Source organism: Dendrobates tinctorius, unplaced genomic scaffold (genome assembly GCF_039654945.1).
Source record: "Dendrobates tinctorius isolate UK_male_01 unplaced genomic scaffold, ASM3965494v1 ptg000070l, whole genome shotgun sequence".
NCBI lineage: Eukaryota > Metazoa > Chordata > Amphibia > Anura > Dendrobatidae > Dendrobates > Dendrobates tinctorius.
The window spans coordinates 82387572-82406971 of record NW_027361738.1 but is presented as its reverse complement, the minus strand read 5'-3'; the positions used below and the strand labels follow the sequence as shown (position 1 = coordinate 82406971).

Sequence of the window (19400 nt, the reverse complement as noted above, 5' to 3'; positions counted from 1 at the left end):
GTTATAAAGTATTCTAATTTACTGAGATAATGACTTTTGGGTTTTCATTGGCTGTAAGCCATAATCATCAACAAGAATAGAAATAAACCCGTGAAATAGATCACTCTGTGTGTAATGACTCTATAGAATATAGGAGAGTCACTTTTTGTATTGAAGAACTGAAATAAATAAACTTTTTGATGATATTCTAATTTTGTGAGAATCACCTGCTGTATATATATAGTGAAAAGAACCTGGATTCACTGGATCTGTATACATGATAAGTATACAGCACAACGATGGAGCCTGTACACAGATTACACATACATAGTGAGAATGATCTGTGTACACAGCATGATAAATATATAGCACAAGAATGGAGGTCACCAGATTCCCTACATGGGATGGGGGACTAATAATCAGCACACAGCAGGGTCAGCATACACTGCACTAACATGATGTGCAGCCTCTCATCATCATCATACATATACGATCACTGACCTCGGCTTCTCTCTCACCTGTCTCTAATACATGTGACCTCCGAGCTCCACCATAGATACCATAGTAATGAAAGACACTGTATGTGTCCATGCTCTGTCCTCCCTCTATTACACAGTAAAGGCAGACACTGTATGTGTCCATGCGCTGTCCTCCCACAATTACACAGTAATGACAGACACTGTATGTGTCCATGCTCTGTCCTACCTCTATTACACAGTAAGGGCAGACACTATATGTCCATGATCTGTTCTCCCACTATTACATAGTAATGGCAGACACTGTTTGTGTCCATGCTCTGTCCTCCCACTATTACACAGAAATGGCAGACACTGTATGTGTCCATGCTCTCACCTCCCACTATTACAAAGTAATAGCAGACACTGTATGTGTCCATACTCTGTCCTCCCTCTATTACACAGTAAGGGAAGACACTATATGTCCATGATCTGTCCTCCCACTCTTACATAGTAATGGCAGACACTGTATGTGTCCATGCTCTGTCCTCCCACTATTACACAGAAATGGCAGACACTGTATGTGTTCATGCTCTGTCCTCCCTCTATTACACAGTAAGGGAAGACACTATATGTCCATGATCTGTCCTCCCACTATTACATAGTAATGGCAGACACTATATGTCCATGATCTGTCCTCCCACTATTACACAGAAATGGCAGACACTGTATGTGTCCATGATCTCACCTCCCTCTATTACACAGTAATGACAGACACTGTATGTGTCCATGCTCTATCCTCCCTCTATTACACAGTAAGGGCAGACACTGTATGTGTCCATGCTCTATCCTCCCTCTATTGCACAGTAAGGGCAGACACTATGTGTCCATGCTCTTTACTCCCTCTGTCTCGCATCTCTTGTCTGAGTTTCTCGCATGTGTGATCCCGGCCTATGAGTGAAATCTGCAGCAAAATCCACTGAATGAATTGACATGCTACAGATTTAACTCTGCACCAAATCTGCGAGTCAAAAATAAGCAACGTGTGCATGAGACTTTAGGAAACTTCATTAACTTTGCTGGTATCAGGAGACCATTCAGGTTTTGTGACAATCTGTGCAGAAAAAAAAGCGACAAATGCGCAACGTGTGCACAGGCCCTTAGTGTGTGCGTCATATTACATATGAAAGCAGTGCAACAGTTCAAGTATTCAAAGGCAAATATAAAACATTATCGTAATCCCCAGAGATACAAATGTTTCCAGTTATGTTCAATGCTCTGCTGCTGGTTATAAACTGCATGTGACCCACTTTATGGCAAGTCACATGCGACTGCGACTTCTATGCAATTTGGTTGTATTTTTTACAGCAAAATCGCAGCTAGAAAACATTCACGTGACTGTTGCACAAACATTTTTGATCAAGTGACTTGTCTAAGAATTGTTGTTGCACGTCACATGTCGCCGTGTAGCCTCGGCCGCAGGCTGGCTTCGCGCATCAGTTTTTTTGGGACTTGTGCCATCCATTATTTTTCCAGATGGATCATAAACCCAATACAATGATGCACGCGTCTTTCTGCTCGTCCTTTTCTTTTGCAGACCGATTGTTCGAAAACCGAAACGTCCTACTTTGATCCGTGTTGAGAATCAAACTCTTTGGTGCAAGTCAATGCCCAGTAAAAAGAAAAAAAAAAAAGGATTTCCTCTGGGTGCAGTCTGTATTTTATTGATTAATAGGTAGGAGAAACTCAATTGCATTTTTTCGTATATGTAAAACTGGTGCAACAAGGATTGTAGAAGCTGACACACGGACCAAAAATAGGTCCCGCGCACTGGAAAAGGAACATGGACCATTTTTTCACCGATGACAAAAAAAAAAAAGATTCGTGAAACCGACCTTAGGACTCGTACAGACCAGTGCAGAATGTGTTGTGTGCTGTCCGTGTGCTAAACAGATCGCATACAGACAATGCAAATCAATGTGGTAGCTCATAGATGATCACACACAGACTGATGGTCGCAGCATGGTCTACCTTGCTCCATATTTCGGATCAGCCCATTATAAGTCAATGGGACTTCAATTTTTAAGGCTATGTGCACACGGTGCGGATTCTGCTGCGGATCCGCAGCGTTTCAGGCCCTGCGGGTCTGCAGCAGATTTAGGTGCTTTGTACAGTACCATTGTTTTCAATGGTAAACTGAAAAATGCTGTGCACATGCTGCGGATTTTTAAGCGCGGATTTGCTGCGGGTTCAAATCCACAGCATGTCAATTCTTTGTGCGGATTCCGCTGCGGCTTCACACCTTCTCCATTGTAGAGGTGATAAACTGCAGGCTAATCCGCAGGTAAACCGCAGGTCTTTTGACCTGAGATTTTACCTGCGGATTTTTACAAATCCGTGCGGAGAAATCCGCAGGACAAAAATCTACGTGTGCACATAGCCTAACAGATGCATTGCAATCATTAAAGCGGGAAACCGTATTTGGTCTTTTAGTATATTTTATATTGTTAATGTATAAAACAAAATTAACATGGATTTTAAAAAAAATCGACACACGGATGATAATGTGGATGAAAAATTGTCAATTTTTGTCTAGATGAAAATCGGACAATTTTTCTATATGCCTCGTCTGAATTCAGCACCTCACAGCTGTGTACCAGCTTGCATTAATTAAGGGCCGTCTATAAGAAGTAGGCACGCCTGGAAGCCAAGGTTCTCAGAATTGCACCATTGCAGTGAGGTAAGGCCATGCTTTGGGGTTCGTGCTGAGTAAATGCCTTAATAGCGGTTCTTCAGTATGTTTGTGAAATTTATCGAAGGTGAATAGTCTTGGGCTGTATGCGGAGACCATCTTTTTAAGGCCAGTTGGGTCTAATGGGATGGGTGGTAGCTGCACCCCTGTATGTCTGGGAGCATATCCTCTTCTGCACAAATTAAATACTGTGTGTGGCTATTTAGTGATAATTGTATATTGCCGGTTAAATACCCTCCCTGTACTCCTATTATGTTATACACACTCTTTGTCAGGTCTGCTTCTATTTTCTTCATGTCTTTCCAGCTAATGGAAATCTCTTCTGCTGTTGGCCTGTATGATGGGGGTTGTAGATTTGCAAGTGCTATTGAGCCATGCGTTGGCGCCATGCTGCTGGCTTCTATACACTTGGATCAGTGACTGTAGAATCTTGTGCACCTTATATGGGGAATTTTCTATACTATTTTTTTTTTTTTTTTATTTATTTTTTTTTTTCCTTCCTTCTGGCAAAATTGCTGCATCTTAGTACAGTTTGTGGCCAAAATATCTCATGTAAGGCTAGGTTCACATTACTACAGTGCTCTTTCAAACAATATGCTGGGGTTTCTGAAAGAATCCCCAAAGAACTGTAGTCTGGCGGGAGCACTGACTGAGCCAGTCACTTGAAAGAAGCAGACTGTCCCTATAGACAGTGTCTGACCTTCATCATGGCAGCATTTATACATATTTTTTTATTTATTTTTTTTTTAGATGTATATGAAAAGTGGCACTGCCAGGATGGCGGCCAGTGTTCACTTCTTCCAAGTGAATGTGTGGGTTTTTTTTTTTGTTTTTTTTTCTAATACATGATGCCCTAAATTCATTGTCAACATAATCTTAGTGGTCTACTAAAGTAATATTAAAAATTGGGGAGGGGAATGTAACAAAGAATCCCTATTAAAGGTCAACATCTATTCCTTATTTTCTTTAAACATTCTAAGCAATTTGAAAAAAAACTATTTAACTTTACAACCCTGACGGCAACATGCACTAAATATTTTTTTTTTTTTTTTTTTTCCTGCAGATAGGTTCAGCTCATTAGGTCTTTGAGATGGATGATGACTTTGATAACCTGTCTAAAAAGATAATAAACCGATCAATTTACCTGATCTACCTGCTGACTGGAGAGGTGAGAAAATCCAATACTACCTGCTATGGTCTCACTTATTACCTGTAAGCCGTCCTTTCGATCTTGATTAACTCCACTATGGACATGAAAATGAGATATTGTAATGTATCTGATCAGAGAAATACTTGAGTGTTTTTTTTTTTTAGTCTCCTCCTGGACTGCATTGCTCTCAAGTTACAAGTAAAATCTGTGTTTGGTGAAGACAGCTTTTCATATTGTTGACATAGACAGTGATAGTTGGTGCTTACAAAATTCTATGGTGAGCTTCAGCTGGTTTTAAAAGTGCACAGCAGAATCTTTGGCTCCTCCATAGGATTTTAAGAGCACCAACTGTCAATCTCCATAATGGGGGAAAATCTGTAGGCACTGAATGATTTTTACCCATGAATTACTGTAAGTCCACATGTAGAAAAGGGACATTTTCTCTGGTCTTAAAGTGTGGGTTTTTTTTTTTTTTTTCTCTCCCCAACCCTCTATAAATAAATGGTAACACTTCTTTGGCTTTCAGAGTTTTAATGTTTTCACCTGTCTCAATATACAGCAGTACATGTTGGTGAAGCAAGCAACCAATGAAGAAATATTTGGGAGAGCATTATTTGGGCCTGATATTCTGCAAGCTTTAATAAGAAGAAAAAGGAGCATTATTGCGCAGATGATGCTTCCACCTTTACAAGATAACTCTGATAAAATTCGAGAAGTCAACAATCAAATAACCCAATTGCTTTCTGGAAAGGTGAATTTTAATTTGTTTTCTCCAAATTGCTATATTCACGCTGATTTATTTACTGTGTGTGTGTGTGTGTGTATATATATATATATATTTAGTCCTAGAAGTTGGAGTTGGTTAATGGTGGATTGCTGGGGGTCCTCAAGAGGTTCTGCACCCCCCCCCCCCCCCCCAGTGGATTCATGTGGACAGATGATTAAATTAACCCATGGAAGGGGTTAGAGGGGACCCATGGTTAATGGTTTTGGATATTGGCCAGGTTGCTTAATGGGTGCCTCTGAGCTGGAGCATAGTGGCTAGACGTAAGACTCAACCTGGGGCCAAGGTGGGATTATTAAACCTGCAGTTCATAGATTTTGGGGCTTTGAGGACCACCCCTTCTGGGAGGTTGTTTTAAACTTTTTGTAATGTTAATAAAAGGCAGCTGTGGCAAATTAATACACTTTAATTGTGGTGTGATTATTGGGTCTTTCTGTATGAAAGGAATGTGGTGGTAGTAAAGGGTAAAAAAAAAAAAAAAAAAAACCCCTGAAGCAGCTTGCCTGAATCCCGGATACTCCTCTTGTCACGGTTCTAGAATACCTTAATCAATGTCTTGTGTTTCTTAACAGCTTTCTGCAAATTATGAAGGCTCCCCTGGAATCTTCTCAGCAGATGAATGGGAATTCTTAGAAGGTCGTAGGGATTTTCAGACTGCCATTCTGAAGAACAAATACAGTCACTTAAAAGGTAATGAAATGTTGGGCTCCACAGTATTTGTCTTACAAGGAAAAATGGAGGATAAACACCATACTACTAGAGAGGAAAATCAGCATGTTGGCTCCTTAAGCCCCCTTTCCTCTCTGGTTCTGACAGTCAACATTAGTGGTCACTGATCAAAGAAATATGGCATGGCAATATGTTGAGAAACTGGGAATATAATGTCCCCTTGCTGCTATCTGCACTGCCAGTGTATACATAATGTGGGGTATTTGAGGTATTAGACTTAATCTATATAATCCTATTCATGTACTGTGTGCTTTCTGACCCTAGTCAAATAGATTGTTTTTTTTTTTTTTTTTATGCACTTTGCATTTTTACCCTTCGCCACGACGGCACCCACTGGAGGTATCGGATCCACCCCATTTGGAACAGGAAACCCTACAGAAAGATAAAAGGGGCGGTCCGCCTTTCCTCAGTTTTAGTTTCCTGTTCCCAGGGAACCTCAGGACTCTTCCTTCAGGAAGACATTACCTGGGTTTGCACGCTGCCTGCGCAGTGTCCATGAGAACGGCAGGGGCTACGATCCGGAAGCAGCATCGGGGGAGACGCTGTTAGACTGCTCCCCCCCTCGTCTGATGGCGGAGAGGTGAAGACCGGGTCTGTGGGGGCCGCCCGGTCTCCCCTAGGAGCGTGCCAGGGGGCACCAAATGCGCAGGAGCCACCATTGCAGGGAGCGGTAAGTGCGCCAGTGGCGCAAAGAGGGGGGGGGGGAGGGGGAAGAGAGAAGAGTGGCGGTAGCGTGGGCTGCATACAGAAGTGGTGGCACAGTAGCCGGCTGGTGCAGAGGCTCCTGAGCCCCGGAAGTAATGAGTGACCTTCCGGGGCAGGATGGCTGAGGAGCGCGACGGTGCATGTGCGGGAACCTGGTGAAGAGGAGTGACTTCGGGGGCAGGAAAAAAAGCGCAATCTATTTAAACAAGCGCCGCAGCTGAGTGGCAGGAACCATGTCATCCCCAACAGAAGCACACGCTCCAGCAGGAGACTCTGCGGGGGTGCAGCTCCTCTAAGGACCGCACCACCAGGACAGACACCGCCCACAGGGGCAAGGTGGGAGAGTCAAGACCTAGGATGGGATCTCAGCCATCTGATCCAGTAATATAAGGCTTCACTGGGTGAGTGTGCAATGTATATACTCTGCCTACTAAGCTGACCTCTCCTCCTACCCCCCCCCTCTCCTTTTGCCATGTCTCCCCTCTCCAGGCGAAGAAACAAAAATCCAAGCCTAAAGAATGCGCTTTATGTGCTGAACCTCTCCCTGACTCCTACCCCAAAAAGCTCTGTAAACAGTGCACCAAGGAGACTAGGCAAGGGTCAGCAGTGTCATTAAAGGACATTCGGGCCATAATTAGCCTGTATTTCCTCCCTATCACCCATGCCAGTACTCCCTCAGAGGCTAGAAGCAAAAAACAGGTGACCCTCAGCTCAGTCAGAGGGAGAACAGGGGTTAATCTCCAATTCCTCACTCACATCCTTGTCATCAGACATGGAGGGACGGTCATGTTTTCCCCTGGATAGTGTGGATAACCTGGTCAAATCCGTGAGGAAGCAAGGGTTGCCCAAACCGCACAAGAAATTATGTTGGCGGAAAAGGAGTATTTCCAGTGATACCGGCAGTTAAGGCCATAATAAAGAGAGTGGGGGAAAAAAACAATCAAAGAAGTTTTCTCCCATCGGCCTCAAAGAGAAAATATCCATTTAGCGATGACTAGCTATAAAATGGACCAAAGTGCCAAAGGTTGATGCTGTTGTAGCCTCTACCTTGCAACAGTCTACCATTTCAGTAGAGGACGCAGGCTTGTTGGCAGACCCGCTAGACCGTAAGGCAGAGTCGTCATTGAAAAGGTCTTGGAAATCTACCACGGGAATTTTTAAGCCAGCAGTAGCCAGGACATGCACCACCAGATCTATGCTCGTGTGGCTGGACCAACAAATCGAGCAGAAGGTGTGTCGGTAAAAATTACAGGTCGCTATTCCATTAATCAGAGGGGCAGCAGCCTTCATGGCCAATGCATCGGCAGATACTCTGCGGCTGGCAGCAAGATCGGCAGCTCTTGTAAACAACGCCAGGTGGGCACTGTGGATGCGCGTCCCCCTTCCAGCTCAATCAAAATCTAAGATTTGCGCAACCCCGTGTGAGGGTGAGTTTCTCTTTGGGAAAGCCCTAGATGACATGCACGCCAAAGCAAAAGAAAGGAAGAAGGCCTTCCCTGATTCTTCTATCACTTTCTACAGGGGAACCTTTAAAAGGCGACCGTTTGGAAGAAGGAGACAAACGGATAGACCAAATAGATGGCCCACGAAGGAGGAAAAGCAAAAGGGGTAGCATGTTCAGGGGTTCAACATTCTGGAAGGAAAATAAATATTAAAAAATTAGACCCACCAGTAGGGGGTAGATTAAAATTTTTTTTAATCAAAATGGGAACAAATAACTTCGAGCCCATGGATTCTAAGTATAATTAAAGGAATGAAAATGGAATTCCTTCAAATCCCTTATGATTTCTTTATCATAACCTGCCTTAACTCTATAGTTTAACAAAAAGGCCCTCGAAGAGGAAATTCAGAGCCTACTATCCAAGGGGGTTTTAGTAGAAGTCCCAGAGGGACAGGAAGGTAGAGGATTCTACTCTCCTTTTAATTTCCAAACCAATGGTACGTTTAGGACAATTATAAATTTAAGGATGCTCAACACGTTTATAAATTATAAGTTTAAGATGGAATCAATCAGATCCACCATAAAGCCTTTCCAAACTATGTAATGGTGGGGATTGACATTAAGGATGCTTACTATCTTCCTATTCATGATAGATGCCAAAAGTACCTAAGGGTCGTGGTGGTATTCGAAGGCAAGATCCGTCATTTTCAGTATACAGCCATGCCTTTTGGCCTCTCTACAATGCCAAGAATCTTCATCAAGGTCATGGCAGAGTGGCAGAGGTGATGGCCTATCTTCGTCAAAAAGACACTCTCTAATCGTGCCTTACCTAGATGACTTCCTAATTATCGGGAACTGTCACCCAGTGTGGCTGACACGATCTCATCTTTGCAGGATCTAGGCTGGATCATCAATGTACAGAAGTCCAGACTCATTCTGCATTCCCTTCAGATGTTAGGGTTCCAATTAGACTCCACCCAGAGATGGCTACTCCCTCAGGTAAAGATTGCACTCACAAAAGAGAAAGTGGAGGCAGCCATAAGTAGACCACATGTCTCTGAGAGGGGCAATGTTGCTATTGGGGTCGCTCAATTCTTGTGCCCCGGCAGTCCAGTGGGCCCAGTATCACGTCCGCACACTGCAGCATCAGATCCTCCAAGAGGACAGGTGACATGGTGGTCACCTTGAGAGCAAGATCACCTTATCACAGGAGGTCTTGACTTCTCTAGAATGGTGGCTAAATGTAACCATTTATCCTCAGGAGTCCCATGGGTTATAGTACCATCTCGTATCCTAACCACCGATGCTAGCACCCACGGCTGGGGAGCCCATATGGGGAATAGCTTTTGTCAAGGAAGGTGGAATAGAGATGAATGGGGATACTCGTCTAATCTAAAAGAGCTGATGGCGGTATATTATGCTCTACACTATTTTCTTCCACAGCTCCAACAGAAACATGTCAGGATCTTGTTGGACAACACCACTACAGTGGCCTACATAAACAGACAGGGAGGTACTCTATCAGACTCTGATGTCTTCTGTGGCAAGAATCTTAACTTTCAGCTAAGTTTCTGTTGTCCCTCTCGGCTCTTCATATCAGGCGAGAGAACAACCAAGAGGCGGACTTCTTAAGCCAACACACTTTGGCAAGGGGAGTGGTGCCTCAATCGCTGAGTCTTCAAGGACATAGTAGCTTTATGGGGGCAACCTCAGGTGGACCTCTTTGCCACGAAAGAGAACAGACAAAGGTGTTTGCTTCCCTGTCTGTCAGATCACCCAGACATACTAGATGCCCTCCAGGCCTTATGGAAGTTCAACCTGGCATATGCCTTCCCTCCAATAATTCTCATGCCACAGGTCATTCAGAAGATTAGAGGACAAGGCGAGAGTGATTTTGATAGCACCATTCTGGCCCAAGAGACCGTGGTTCTCATGGCTACAAATTATGTTGGTGACAGATCCTTGGGTCCTCCCTTCAATTCCCAACATACTCTCCCAAGGCCCTTTTTTCCACCCCCCAAGTGGACAGCTTGCACTTGACGGCATGGAATTTGAAAGGCAGCTACTAAGATTAAGAGACTTTTCTGGAACACTAATTGCTATGCTCTTGCAGAGCAGAAAGCAGTCCACTACCCAGATTTATACAAGGATATAGAAAAAATCCCTGCAGTTTCATACAGCACCTCATACCACAGAAGCCCAATAGTTCTTATCTTAGAATTTCTACAGATAGGAAAGGACTTGGGCCTGGCAGTAAACACACAAAGTCCAGGTGTTCGCATTAGGGGCACTGTACAGCCATAATATAGCAGGGAATAAGAGTATTTCATGATTAATTACAGCTTGCGAAAGGATGACTCCAGTTCACATACCTGCAATCCCTGCATGGGACTTAAATCTGGTCTTGGACACCCTGACGGAAGAACCCTTTGAGCCGATAGACACGATATCCCTCAAATGCTTGTCACTCAAGATGGCCCTCTTGGTAGCACTGACATCTGCTAAGCAAGTGAGTGGTATCCAGGCCCTATCCATAGACCCACCCTTTTTTTCAGATATACCAAGATGGGTTAATATTAAAACCAGACCCCTCATACCTGCCTAAGGTATCAACAAAATTCCATAGATCTCAAGAGATACTCCTCCCGACCTTCTTTGGAGATCCCTCCACTCCAGAGGAGTGGAAATTCCACACCTTGGATGTTAGAAGAACTGTCCTAAAATATATTGAGAGGTCCAGGAGCTGGAGGCAGTGTAGGGCTCTGTTCATATCTCTTCAGGGCTGTAAAAAAAGGTTACGGCGTCACAAAGAGCACCACTTCCCAATGGATCAGGGATGCCATTTGCTTGGCCTACTCCACGAAAAATGCAGATCCTCCGGAGAGCATCAGAGCACATTCCACCAGAGCAGTGGCAACCTCCTGGGCCAAGAGGGGAGACGTTCCAATTGAAACCATATGTAAGACTGCAATTTGGTCATCTCCTTCTACCTTCTATAATCACTATAGACTTGACCTTTTCATCAACTTCTGACCTAAGCTTTGGCAGGACTGTCCTTTGGCACGGTGGTCCCACCCAGGTGATGGTCTCTGGAATCTCCAGTGGGTGCTGTCGTGGCAAAGGGTAAAAAGCTGGGTTACTTACCAGTAATGCTCTTTTAATGAGTCCACAACAGCACCTGCTCACTTCCCTCCCTGCTAAAGAATATCAATGATGGAGTATATCTGCTAAGAATGGATAAGTGAAGTTTAGAAATGCAAAAACATTGCCTAATCATTGGTGGTCCTCCTGGTTCTCTGAAATGCAAAACTGAGGAGGAAAGGCAGACCGCCCCTTATCTTTCTATAGGGTTTCCTGTTCCAAATGGGGCAGATCCGATACTTCCAGTGGGTGCTGTCGTGGACTCATTAAAAGGGCATTACCAGTAAGTAATCCAGCTTTTTGTAGTTATCTTTAGTATTTGGATCATTAAACTACATTTTTATATTTGTCTTTGGACTCTAGTAGTATGATGTTTATGCTTCTCCTTTCCCCCCCCCCCTTTTTTTTTTTTTTTTCTTCTTATCTCATTTGGCATATTGTGTAGGAGCTCCATAGGGTACTTACCCATAATTGTCCTGGCTGGCATGACCAGGAGTGTGCTGTAGATCATGAAGTCTGTACTTGAGATTGTGTTTCACAGTATTTGTCATGTAGTAATTTTAAGCTGTCTGTACACACACTGTAGTAATGATGGCAGAACCAGCAAAACAATCCAGTATGTACGAAACCTGAAAATGGATCGGGAGGGAGAGGGATGCCTGAGAATCAAGTTAATCTGACTCTCCAGGACGTCCCTCCTGATGGCACCAGGGAGGATGTCCCTCGCCTCCTTGCAGGGACAGGACGAGCACACAAGGTTAACAGTCTCCATCCCCATTCCCTCAGTGTTTCTTCCTGTCCTTGCACGGAGGGACGCACAAGAGGAGTTGGCTTACCGGAGGGGTCCAGGGGGATCGGGCGGCCCTGACAATCCTTCCTCCTGTGAAGCGGCCCCAGCGCTGAAACCCTCCTGGGTGGGGGTCCCTCAGCCACAGAGACCAGGGGAGGGACGAACCCCCTGGGTAGAGCTGCTTCCTCCCACAGCGGAGGCTCTCGGCTCCGACACCAGCAGCAGCGCGGTGACCGGAAGTCACGTGCAGAGACCACGATGCACTTCCGGTGACGTCAGAGCGCTGGAAATACAGGCCACCGGCGGGCGCTCTGAAGGAGCAGAGCGAGACGGGCAGCACCCGCCTGTCCTGACCTCAGAGGCTCACAGCAAGGATGGAGAACCAGAGCAGAATCGACCCTGACGGGGTAAGTGCACATGACCGACCGAGACCCGGACTGCCCAGATCAGAGCCTGACTGTCCCTCTCTTGCACTATGCAGGAAAAGGCACAACCGACAGTGCCCACTCCCACAACCAAGCAGGTGGAGAAAGACCAAGGGAAGCCCAATAAGTGTCCCGTATGCAGGGTTAAGCTCCCCAGCAAGCACAAGAAGTTGCTGTGTGACACCTGTACGGCCAAAGTAATGAAGGGTGAACAGCCGTCCCTCCTATCAGAGATGAGAGCGCTGATTCGAGAGGAGGTCCAGGCTTCAGTGGCCACCCTGTCCCAGCCACAGCCAGTCCAGGCCCCAGTGCTAAGCGAACCAGACAGGAGATGGAGCCTAGTTCAGAGGAAGGTTCCTACTCGGAGTCGGATCAGGAAGAAGGCAAGCTGGGCACTAGCGAACCGGAGTATGGGAAAAGATGCCTCTTTTCCTTGGAGGATACAGACAATCTGGTACAGGCGGTCAGACACAATGCAGACTGAGGAGGTCCAGAAATCTCAGTCCAGACAGGACATGATGTTCAGGGGGCCTTGGGGCACAGAGGAAAGTAGTATTCCCAGTGTACGACCATGTGCGAGCTATGGTCCTGGAGGAATGGGAGGCGGCAAAGCCGGGACTTTAAGAGATGTCTCCCCTTCGACCCCCGAGGACATTAAAGAATGGGAGGTAGTTCCCAAAATTGACATCCCTGTGGCAAAAGTGGCCAAGAAAACAACAATCCCCTTTGAGGACGTGTCTAGACTGAGGGACCCCATGGATAGGAAGGCGGATAACCTACTAAGGTGGGCCTGGGAAACATCAGCAGCCTTAATTACTTAATTAAAACAAATGTAGCAGCTACTTCAGTAGCAAGGCCTATGTTTTTATGGTTGGGGCAGTTAGAGGAACACTTAACTAATAAAACCCCAAGGGAGGAAATTATAGACTCACTTCTGATCATGAAATCAGCCACAGCCTTCCTAGCCGATGCATCGGCAGAATCTGTTAGAATTTCTGCCCGGAATGGCTTTGTCAAATTCGGCATGCAGATCCATCTGGTTAAAGACCTGGATGGGTGACGGAGCCTCTAAACAAGCTCTGTGCCCTTCCCTTCTCTGGGTTAAAAGTCTTTGGCCCAGCATTAGATATATTAGTAAAAGCATCTGATGTAAAAGGGGTTCACAGAGGAAAAGAAACCTAGGGACCAGCCCTTTCGTAGACCCAGGGGATATAGACAGGAGTACTATAGATATCAGGGGAGCTCTCAGAGGGGTTCCTACGGTAACGCCCACCCTTCTGGATCTCGTACTAGATCCAGAAGAACATGACTATACCAACATAGGGGGTCGACTCAGAATTCAGTTCCCAGTGGTCTCAGATCACAAAAAATCAGTGGGTTCTGAGAACAATAACAGAGGGTTACCAAATATAATGTTCATCCCCCTCCCCCCCCCCCCCCCCCCCCCCACACCAAAAGGTCCATTTCTCCCTGCAGAATAAGACTTCCAAATGTAGGTCAACGTGACATAACTGGCAAACTCAGGTGTGATAATTTCGGTTCCCTGGGCAGAAACTGGGGCGGGCCACTATTTGTCCCTATTTGCCATCTGGAAAATCCCGTACCATTATAAATCTGAAACCCTTAAATGCCTGGGTCACTTACAAAAAATTCCAAATGAAGTCAATCAGATCCATAGTCCATCTGATAGACAAGAATGCCCTGATGTGTACCCTGAAAAGTGCCTACTATCAGGTACCAATTCACCCGATGTCAGATTCCTGAGGTTTGCAGTAAGACTTCAGAATTGGACCTGCCACTTTCACTTTCAGTGTCTTCCGTTTGGTCTGGCCTCGAGTCTTTACGAAGCTAATCGCGGAAGTGGTGGCATTCCTAAGAAATCGGGGAGTAATCCTCATTCCATACCTAGACGACTTCCTCCTGGTGGCGAGATCAACAGAGGAACTGTGGTGACACAAGGAGAAGACAATAGAGGTTCTAGAGTTCCTGGGCTGGATCATAAACAAAGAAAAATCAGACCTAGTACCAGAAAGAAGAGAATTTTTTTGGGCGTACTGCTGGACTCCAGAAGCAGAACTTCCTTCTTACCACCAGAAAAACAAAGATACGGGACAGCATGAAGGAACTTCAAAAAGGCCATTTCCATCAGAATAGCCATGTGCGCTCTGGGCCTCATGACATCCTGCATCCCTTGTGTCCGATGGGCACAGTGCCATGCGAGAACCCTTCAAAAAGTACTTGATGCCTGGGATCGTCACCAGACCTCCCTAGACAAGAAAATGGCCTTGTCTTCAGCAGTAAAAAGATCCCTGGTGTGGTGGATGCAGCAACAAAACCTAAGGAAAGGTGTCCCCTGGATCACCTCCCCATGCGTCATAATCACTACAGATGCCAGCAAATGGGGCTCATCTAGAAGGCAGAATTCTTCAGGGAGAATGGCCAGCAAACATGTGGTCCACTTTCTCCAACTACAAGGAACTTTACGCCACATGGGAGGCCCTAAGAAGAAATCGGGACCAACTAAAAAAAACCAACACGTCAAGATTCTATCGGACAATGTGACTGTGTTATCCTTCCTCCGGCATCAAGGAGGAACAAGGCACTCCAGGACCTGGCAAGTTTTTTTTTGGCAGAAAATACAGTTCTGTCAGTAACAGCCGTCCATATCGAAGGATCATAAAATACAGTGGCAGATTATTTAAGCAGGCAGAAGATCTGTCCCATGGAGTGGGAGCTGAACACAGATCTTCCAGAACTTGTGCCAGCGTGGGGAAGACTGCAGATAGACCTCTTCACAACCAGAAAGAATACCAAGACATACAGGTTTTTCTCTCTGAATCCGCTGGACAATCCAGAAGGGGTAGACGCCAGAAGTGGCGGACTCTCTCATACGCATTTCCCCCAATAGCTCTCATTCCAGCCATCCTCGGGAAGATTCAGGAGGAACAGGCAAGAATGCTACGGAGCGCACCTTATTGGCTGAAAAGGAGCTGGTTTCCACTCCTGGGGATTATGGCAGAAGATTGACCTCATTCACTAGGGGCCGGTTCTTCACCAAGATCCAGGAAGACTTCACTTGTCAGCCTGGATCCTGAACGGCAGATCCTGAGGGCTCGAGGCTTGTCAGACCAGGTCATATTGACTATTCCGGCCAGCATAAAACCCATAACTTCTGCGATATACCACAAAATTTGGAAAAGATTCTGTCTAGATTGTGGCAGGCCCAACTCAGCAGAAGGAATACTAGATTTCCTTCAGGCAGGCTTTAATAAAGGACTTGGGCCTAGCACGCTGAAGGTCCAGATCTTGGCATTAAGCGCCTTTTCTTGATTTACCCCTTGGCCTCCCATCCCTGGGTAAAAGATGTATCAGGGCAATTCAGAGGTTAGGTCCCACAATCAGGTCAGTCCCCCCCATGGGATCTTAGTCTTGTCCTGTGGTCCCGTTGCTTAGATCCCTTTATCCAGAGCCAGGAGATGCACATTTCACATCAAACCATGAAGGTAGTATTCTTGGTGGCAATCACCACCGCGAAACAGATAAGTGAGATACAGGCGCTATCTATCCGAGACCCATATCTCTGAATCCTGGGAGGATCAAATAATCATGAGATCAGACCCCACCTTTTTGCCCAATGTTGCGTCAGTCCAAAACTTAAACCAGGAAATTAATTTTGCCTGCCTTTTGTGAGAACCCCTCAAATGACAAAGAAAGGGCCCTGCACGAATTAGATGTACGCCAGGCAGTTATTGATTACATCAAAGCCACGCAGGGTTGGAGACGGGACCATAACTTATTTCTACTCTTTGGGGGGGAAAACAAAGGGAGAAAAGCCTCCATTGTGAGATGGATAACATTGCTAATCAGTTTAGCCTATGTCTCTCAGGGGGTTCCTCCCCCAGAAGGGTTAAAAGCTCACTCAACATGAGCATTATCAGTTTCCTTGGCAGAAAGGGCAGGGGTTTCAGTAAACCAAATCTGTAGGGCCGCAACCTGGTCCAGGTTGGACACATTCTGTAAGCATTACAAATTAGATGTATTATCTAACCAACAGACTGCTTTTGGGAGAATGGTTCTCCAGGCAGTCATCCCACCCTAAGGGGATACTTTGGTATTCTCCCTGGTGCTGTCAGGAGGGACGTCCTGGAAAATGGGCATTAGACCTACCGGTAATTGTTTCCAGGAGTCCATCCTGACAGCACGGATAGTTCCCTTCCTGAAATTGTCATGTCGTAATATGATTCTGTAAATAAAGTGTTCAGTTGCATTATCCATGGGGTGGTATTTGGGGGGGGGGGGGGGGGGGGGGGGGGGAACACTGGTTTTTAACCTCTTATGAGCTCTTCCTGTCCCTGCAAGGAGGTGAGGGATGTCCTCCCTGGTGCTGTCAGGATGGACTCCTGGAAACATAATTACCGGTAGGTGTAATGCCTATTCCTTTTTTATATTTTATATATATATATATATATATATATATATATATATATATATATATATATATTTATATATATTTATTTTTTTTTTTTTTCTTGCCTGATCACCTGTTGTACTAATAAAATAGAAGCAGCTTGCCCAATTAACTTGCATTTGAGCTAATCCTGTGTGGGTTAGCTTATGGCCAAATTAAGACATATGCTTTGTCAGAGTATACCATGCAGAATCTGCCATGCTGACTCTAGCAATATATGATCTCATTTGGATGAACTTGGTTTTAGCTGCAGCATGTCAAAAGGTGACAATGGGGATCTGTGCGCTCTGATTTTGCCCTGTGGCCCCCCCCCCCCCCCATATAACTATATAATAAAAAAAAAATAAAAAAAATCCTTAACCATCAGATTCAAATGTCACTTGTTTTCCACAGATATGTTCCTAATAAATTAAGTTAATCTTGTCCCTGGATGTACACCTCCAGCATGGGTTCTAAAATACTTCCTTTTTTCTTTTTATCCCCATTTCTATCAGATATACCAAGAGAAGCTGCAATTCAACCTCTGGTTGCTGCAAAAAGACAGATGATACAAAAATTTTTTGAAGCAAGTGGCCAACCACAAGTTAAAGGTGCGGAAGGTGGTAGCAAACTATTTTTTGGTCCTCCTGCAATATCTCAATCTTTACCTGACCTCCCCACAGAGCAAAAAACAAGAAATCAGGAATTTTTTACATCTCCTGAGAATAGTAATTTGGGTGTAGTTTCCCCACGCTTTGTCCCAGTAAAGTTTCCACAGAGGTTCTTCTGTCCAGTGTGTGGACAGGGTTTTCCACAGAAGAAAAATCTTACCATACACAAAAGAATACACACTTCTCCAGGTAAATATACACTTGACGCCACCCAGCAGGAATATCGACCAAGTTCAGTCCGCAATGCGCCTGATGAATATTACTATTGTCCTGAATGTAACCTTGACCTTTTCAGTAAGATGAGCTATGAGGGGCACATGAAAAGGCACGAAGCGAAAGAAGAATTTCCATGTCTTGAGTGTGGTCAAGTCTTTACCACAAACAATCTTCTAAGCAAACACCAATCGAACACCACCACTGGTCAAATGTATCCATGTATTATATGTGGGAAAACATTCATCTACAACAAATGTCTTTTTTACCATCAGAAAAGTCACAGGGCGCAGACACATTTCTCTTGTCTTCAGTGCGACAAAAGTTTTACAACCAAAACTGGTCTGGTTAAACACAACCAAAAAGCTCATGGACAAAATGTGCAGTCAAGCAAAAATGATACATCTGATGACGATGACGACGATGATGATGAAGATGAGGATGATGACTACGACGATACCCCAGCTCCACCAACTGAAAAGTAGGTGAAGGGGACATTGGTTAAGTGCATCTGGCCACAAGTGGTGTAACTTGTGACCGCAGCGAACTCTGGTCCATGACGTTAACCTTTTTCATATTGTCGCTGAAATATTTGCCAAATTGACTAATGCCTCTTAATGAGTTTGCCACATCTTGCTCCAGCAGACACTTCATCAAAACGCCAGTCTAGATGGTGAGAACTTGGTTCAGTTGGTACATCGGTGATCTGTAGCCACCGGTTGAGGGCCCTGCAAAGCGCCTCTTGCCTGCTGGCATCTGCTCTCTTGATGAGCTGGCATAAGAACACACAGCTATGGCACTGCATGTCAGACTAGCTAATCATAAGAGCCATGGATTCCAACAGGTCACCTGTGACATTACTGCTGGATGGGATCCATTTAATTGAGGTCTACCATAACTAGGTCTTGATGAAGCTTCACTACTGTCTCTTCCTCAATTTGGCAAATTTAAACAGAAAAGCTAATTATTGATTGTAATGAACTCTTGAATCCAATTGTGGCCTTGGGTTCAGTGACCCAACCTGATGGCATCGTCAACCAATTATGCTCTTAGTTTGGGTCATCAGACTTGCAACTGTAGGATGGATGCTAAAATGTGGCTCTATAACCATCTTTATATGGGGCTTTGGCAGGGTAACTATGGCCAAGTTCTGCTGCCTGTCATTGAATTCATCTGAACACAAGTCCCCATGCACATTAAATTTAAGCTGCTTCAACCCGCTGATTTCTAATGTCCACAGGGGCCTCCTGACTTTTCATGGCCTGTCACTTTGTCAGGAATGATGGCTGTCAGCTGAACGATTGTTGGCTTTCTATTGTGTATGGCCAACTTTAGACTTCCATTAGGTATCTAAGTGACCGTCTTTAACTGTTCCTAATAAAAGCAGGATCTCCGGAATTCTGCTGAAGTTTACCTTGGTTGTGGATGATGGGCTGGAATATGAATAGTTAAACAGATGCACTGCACAGAGTCCTTGCTGCAGATTTTTTTTATTTTTTTTTTTTTTTATACCTTTCTTTGGCAAAAGCTATAGATGTAACGTGGCCCAATACGAAATCTATTGGAGTCATGTCGGTTTTAATTTATACTGCCAATTATGCCAGTATTTACCTTGCTAGGTCACTAGGACCCCCTTGTAGTTAGACATTTTGGTCTGTTACTCAAATAACATCTTTTTATTGTCAATGATTTAATAAAGCTGAATGTAGTTTATATAA

General features: G+C 44.8%; 1 protein-coding gene across 1 annotated transcript; it reads left to right on the top strand.

The window, feature by feature from the left end:
* The first annotated feature begins 3148 nt into the window (after positions 1-3148).
* LOC141095744 (uncharacterized) lies at positions 3149-19400 on the top strand. Its single transcript, XM_073582034.1, has 5 exons — positions 3149-3174; positions 4250-4354; positions 4896-5087; positions 5693-5810; positions 17314-19400. Exons 2-5 carry the CDS (start codon positions 4277-4279, stop codon positions 18165-18167), a joined length of 1242 nt encoding a protein of 413 aa, XP_073438135.1. The 5' UTR covers positions 3149-3174; positions 4250-4276; the 3' UTR covers positions 18168-19400.

Excerpts from the sequence above, each read along its gene's own strand:
- LOC141095744 (XM_073582034.1), top strand. The coding sequence starts at position 4,277 with ATGGATGATGACTTTGATAACCTGTCTAAAAAGATAATAAACCGATCA. Across the intron at positions 4,355-4,895 it reads TCTACCTGCTGACTGGAGAG|CAGTACATGTTGGTGAAGCA; the intron begins GTGAGAAAATCC and ends CTCAATATACAG. Across the intron at positions 5,088-5,692 it reads CCCAATTGCTTTCTGGAAAG|CTTTCTGCAAATTATGAAGG; the intron begins GTGAATTTTAAT and ends GTTTCTTAACAG.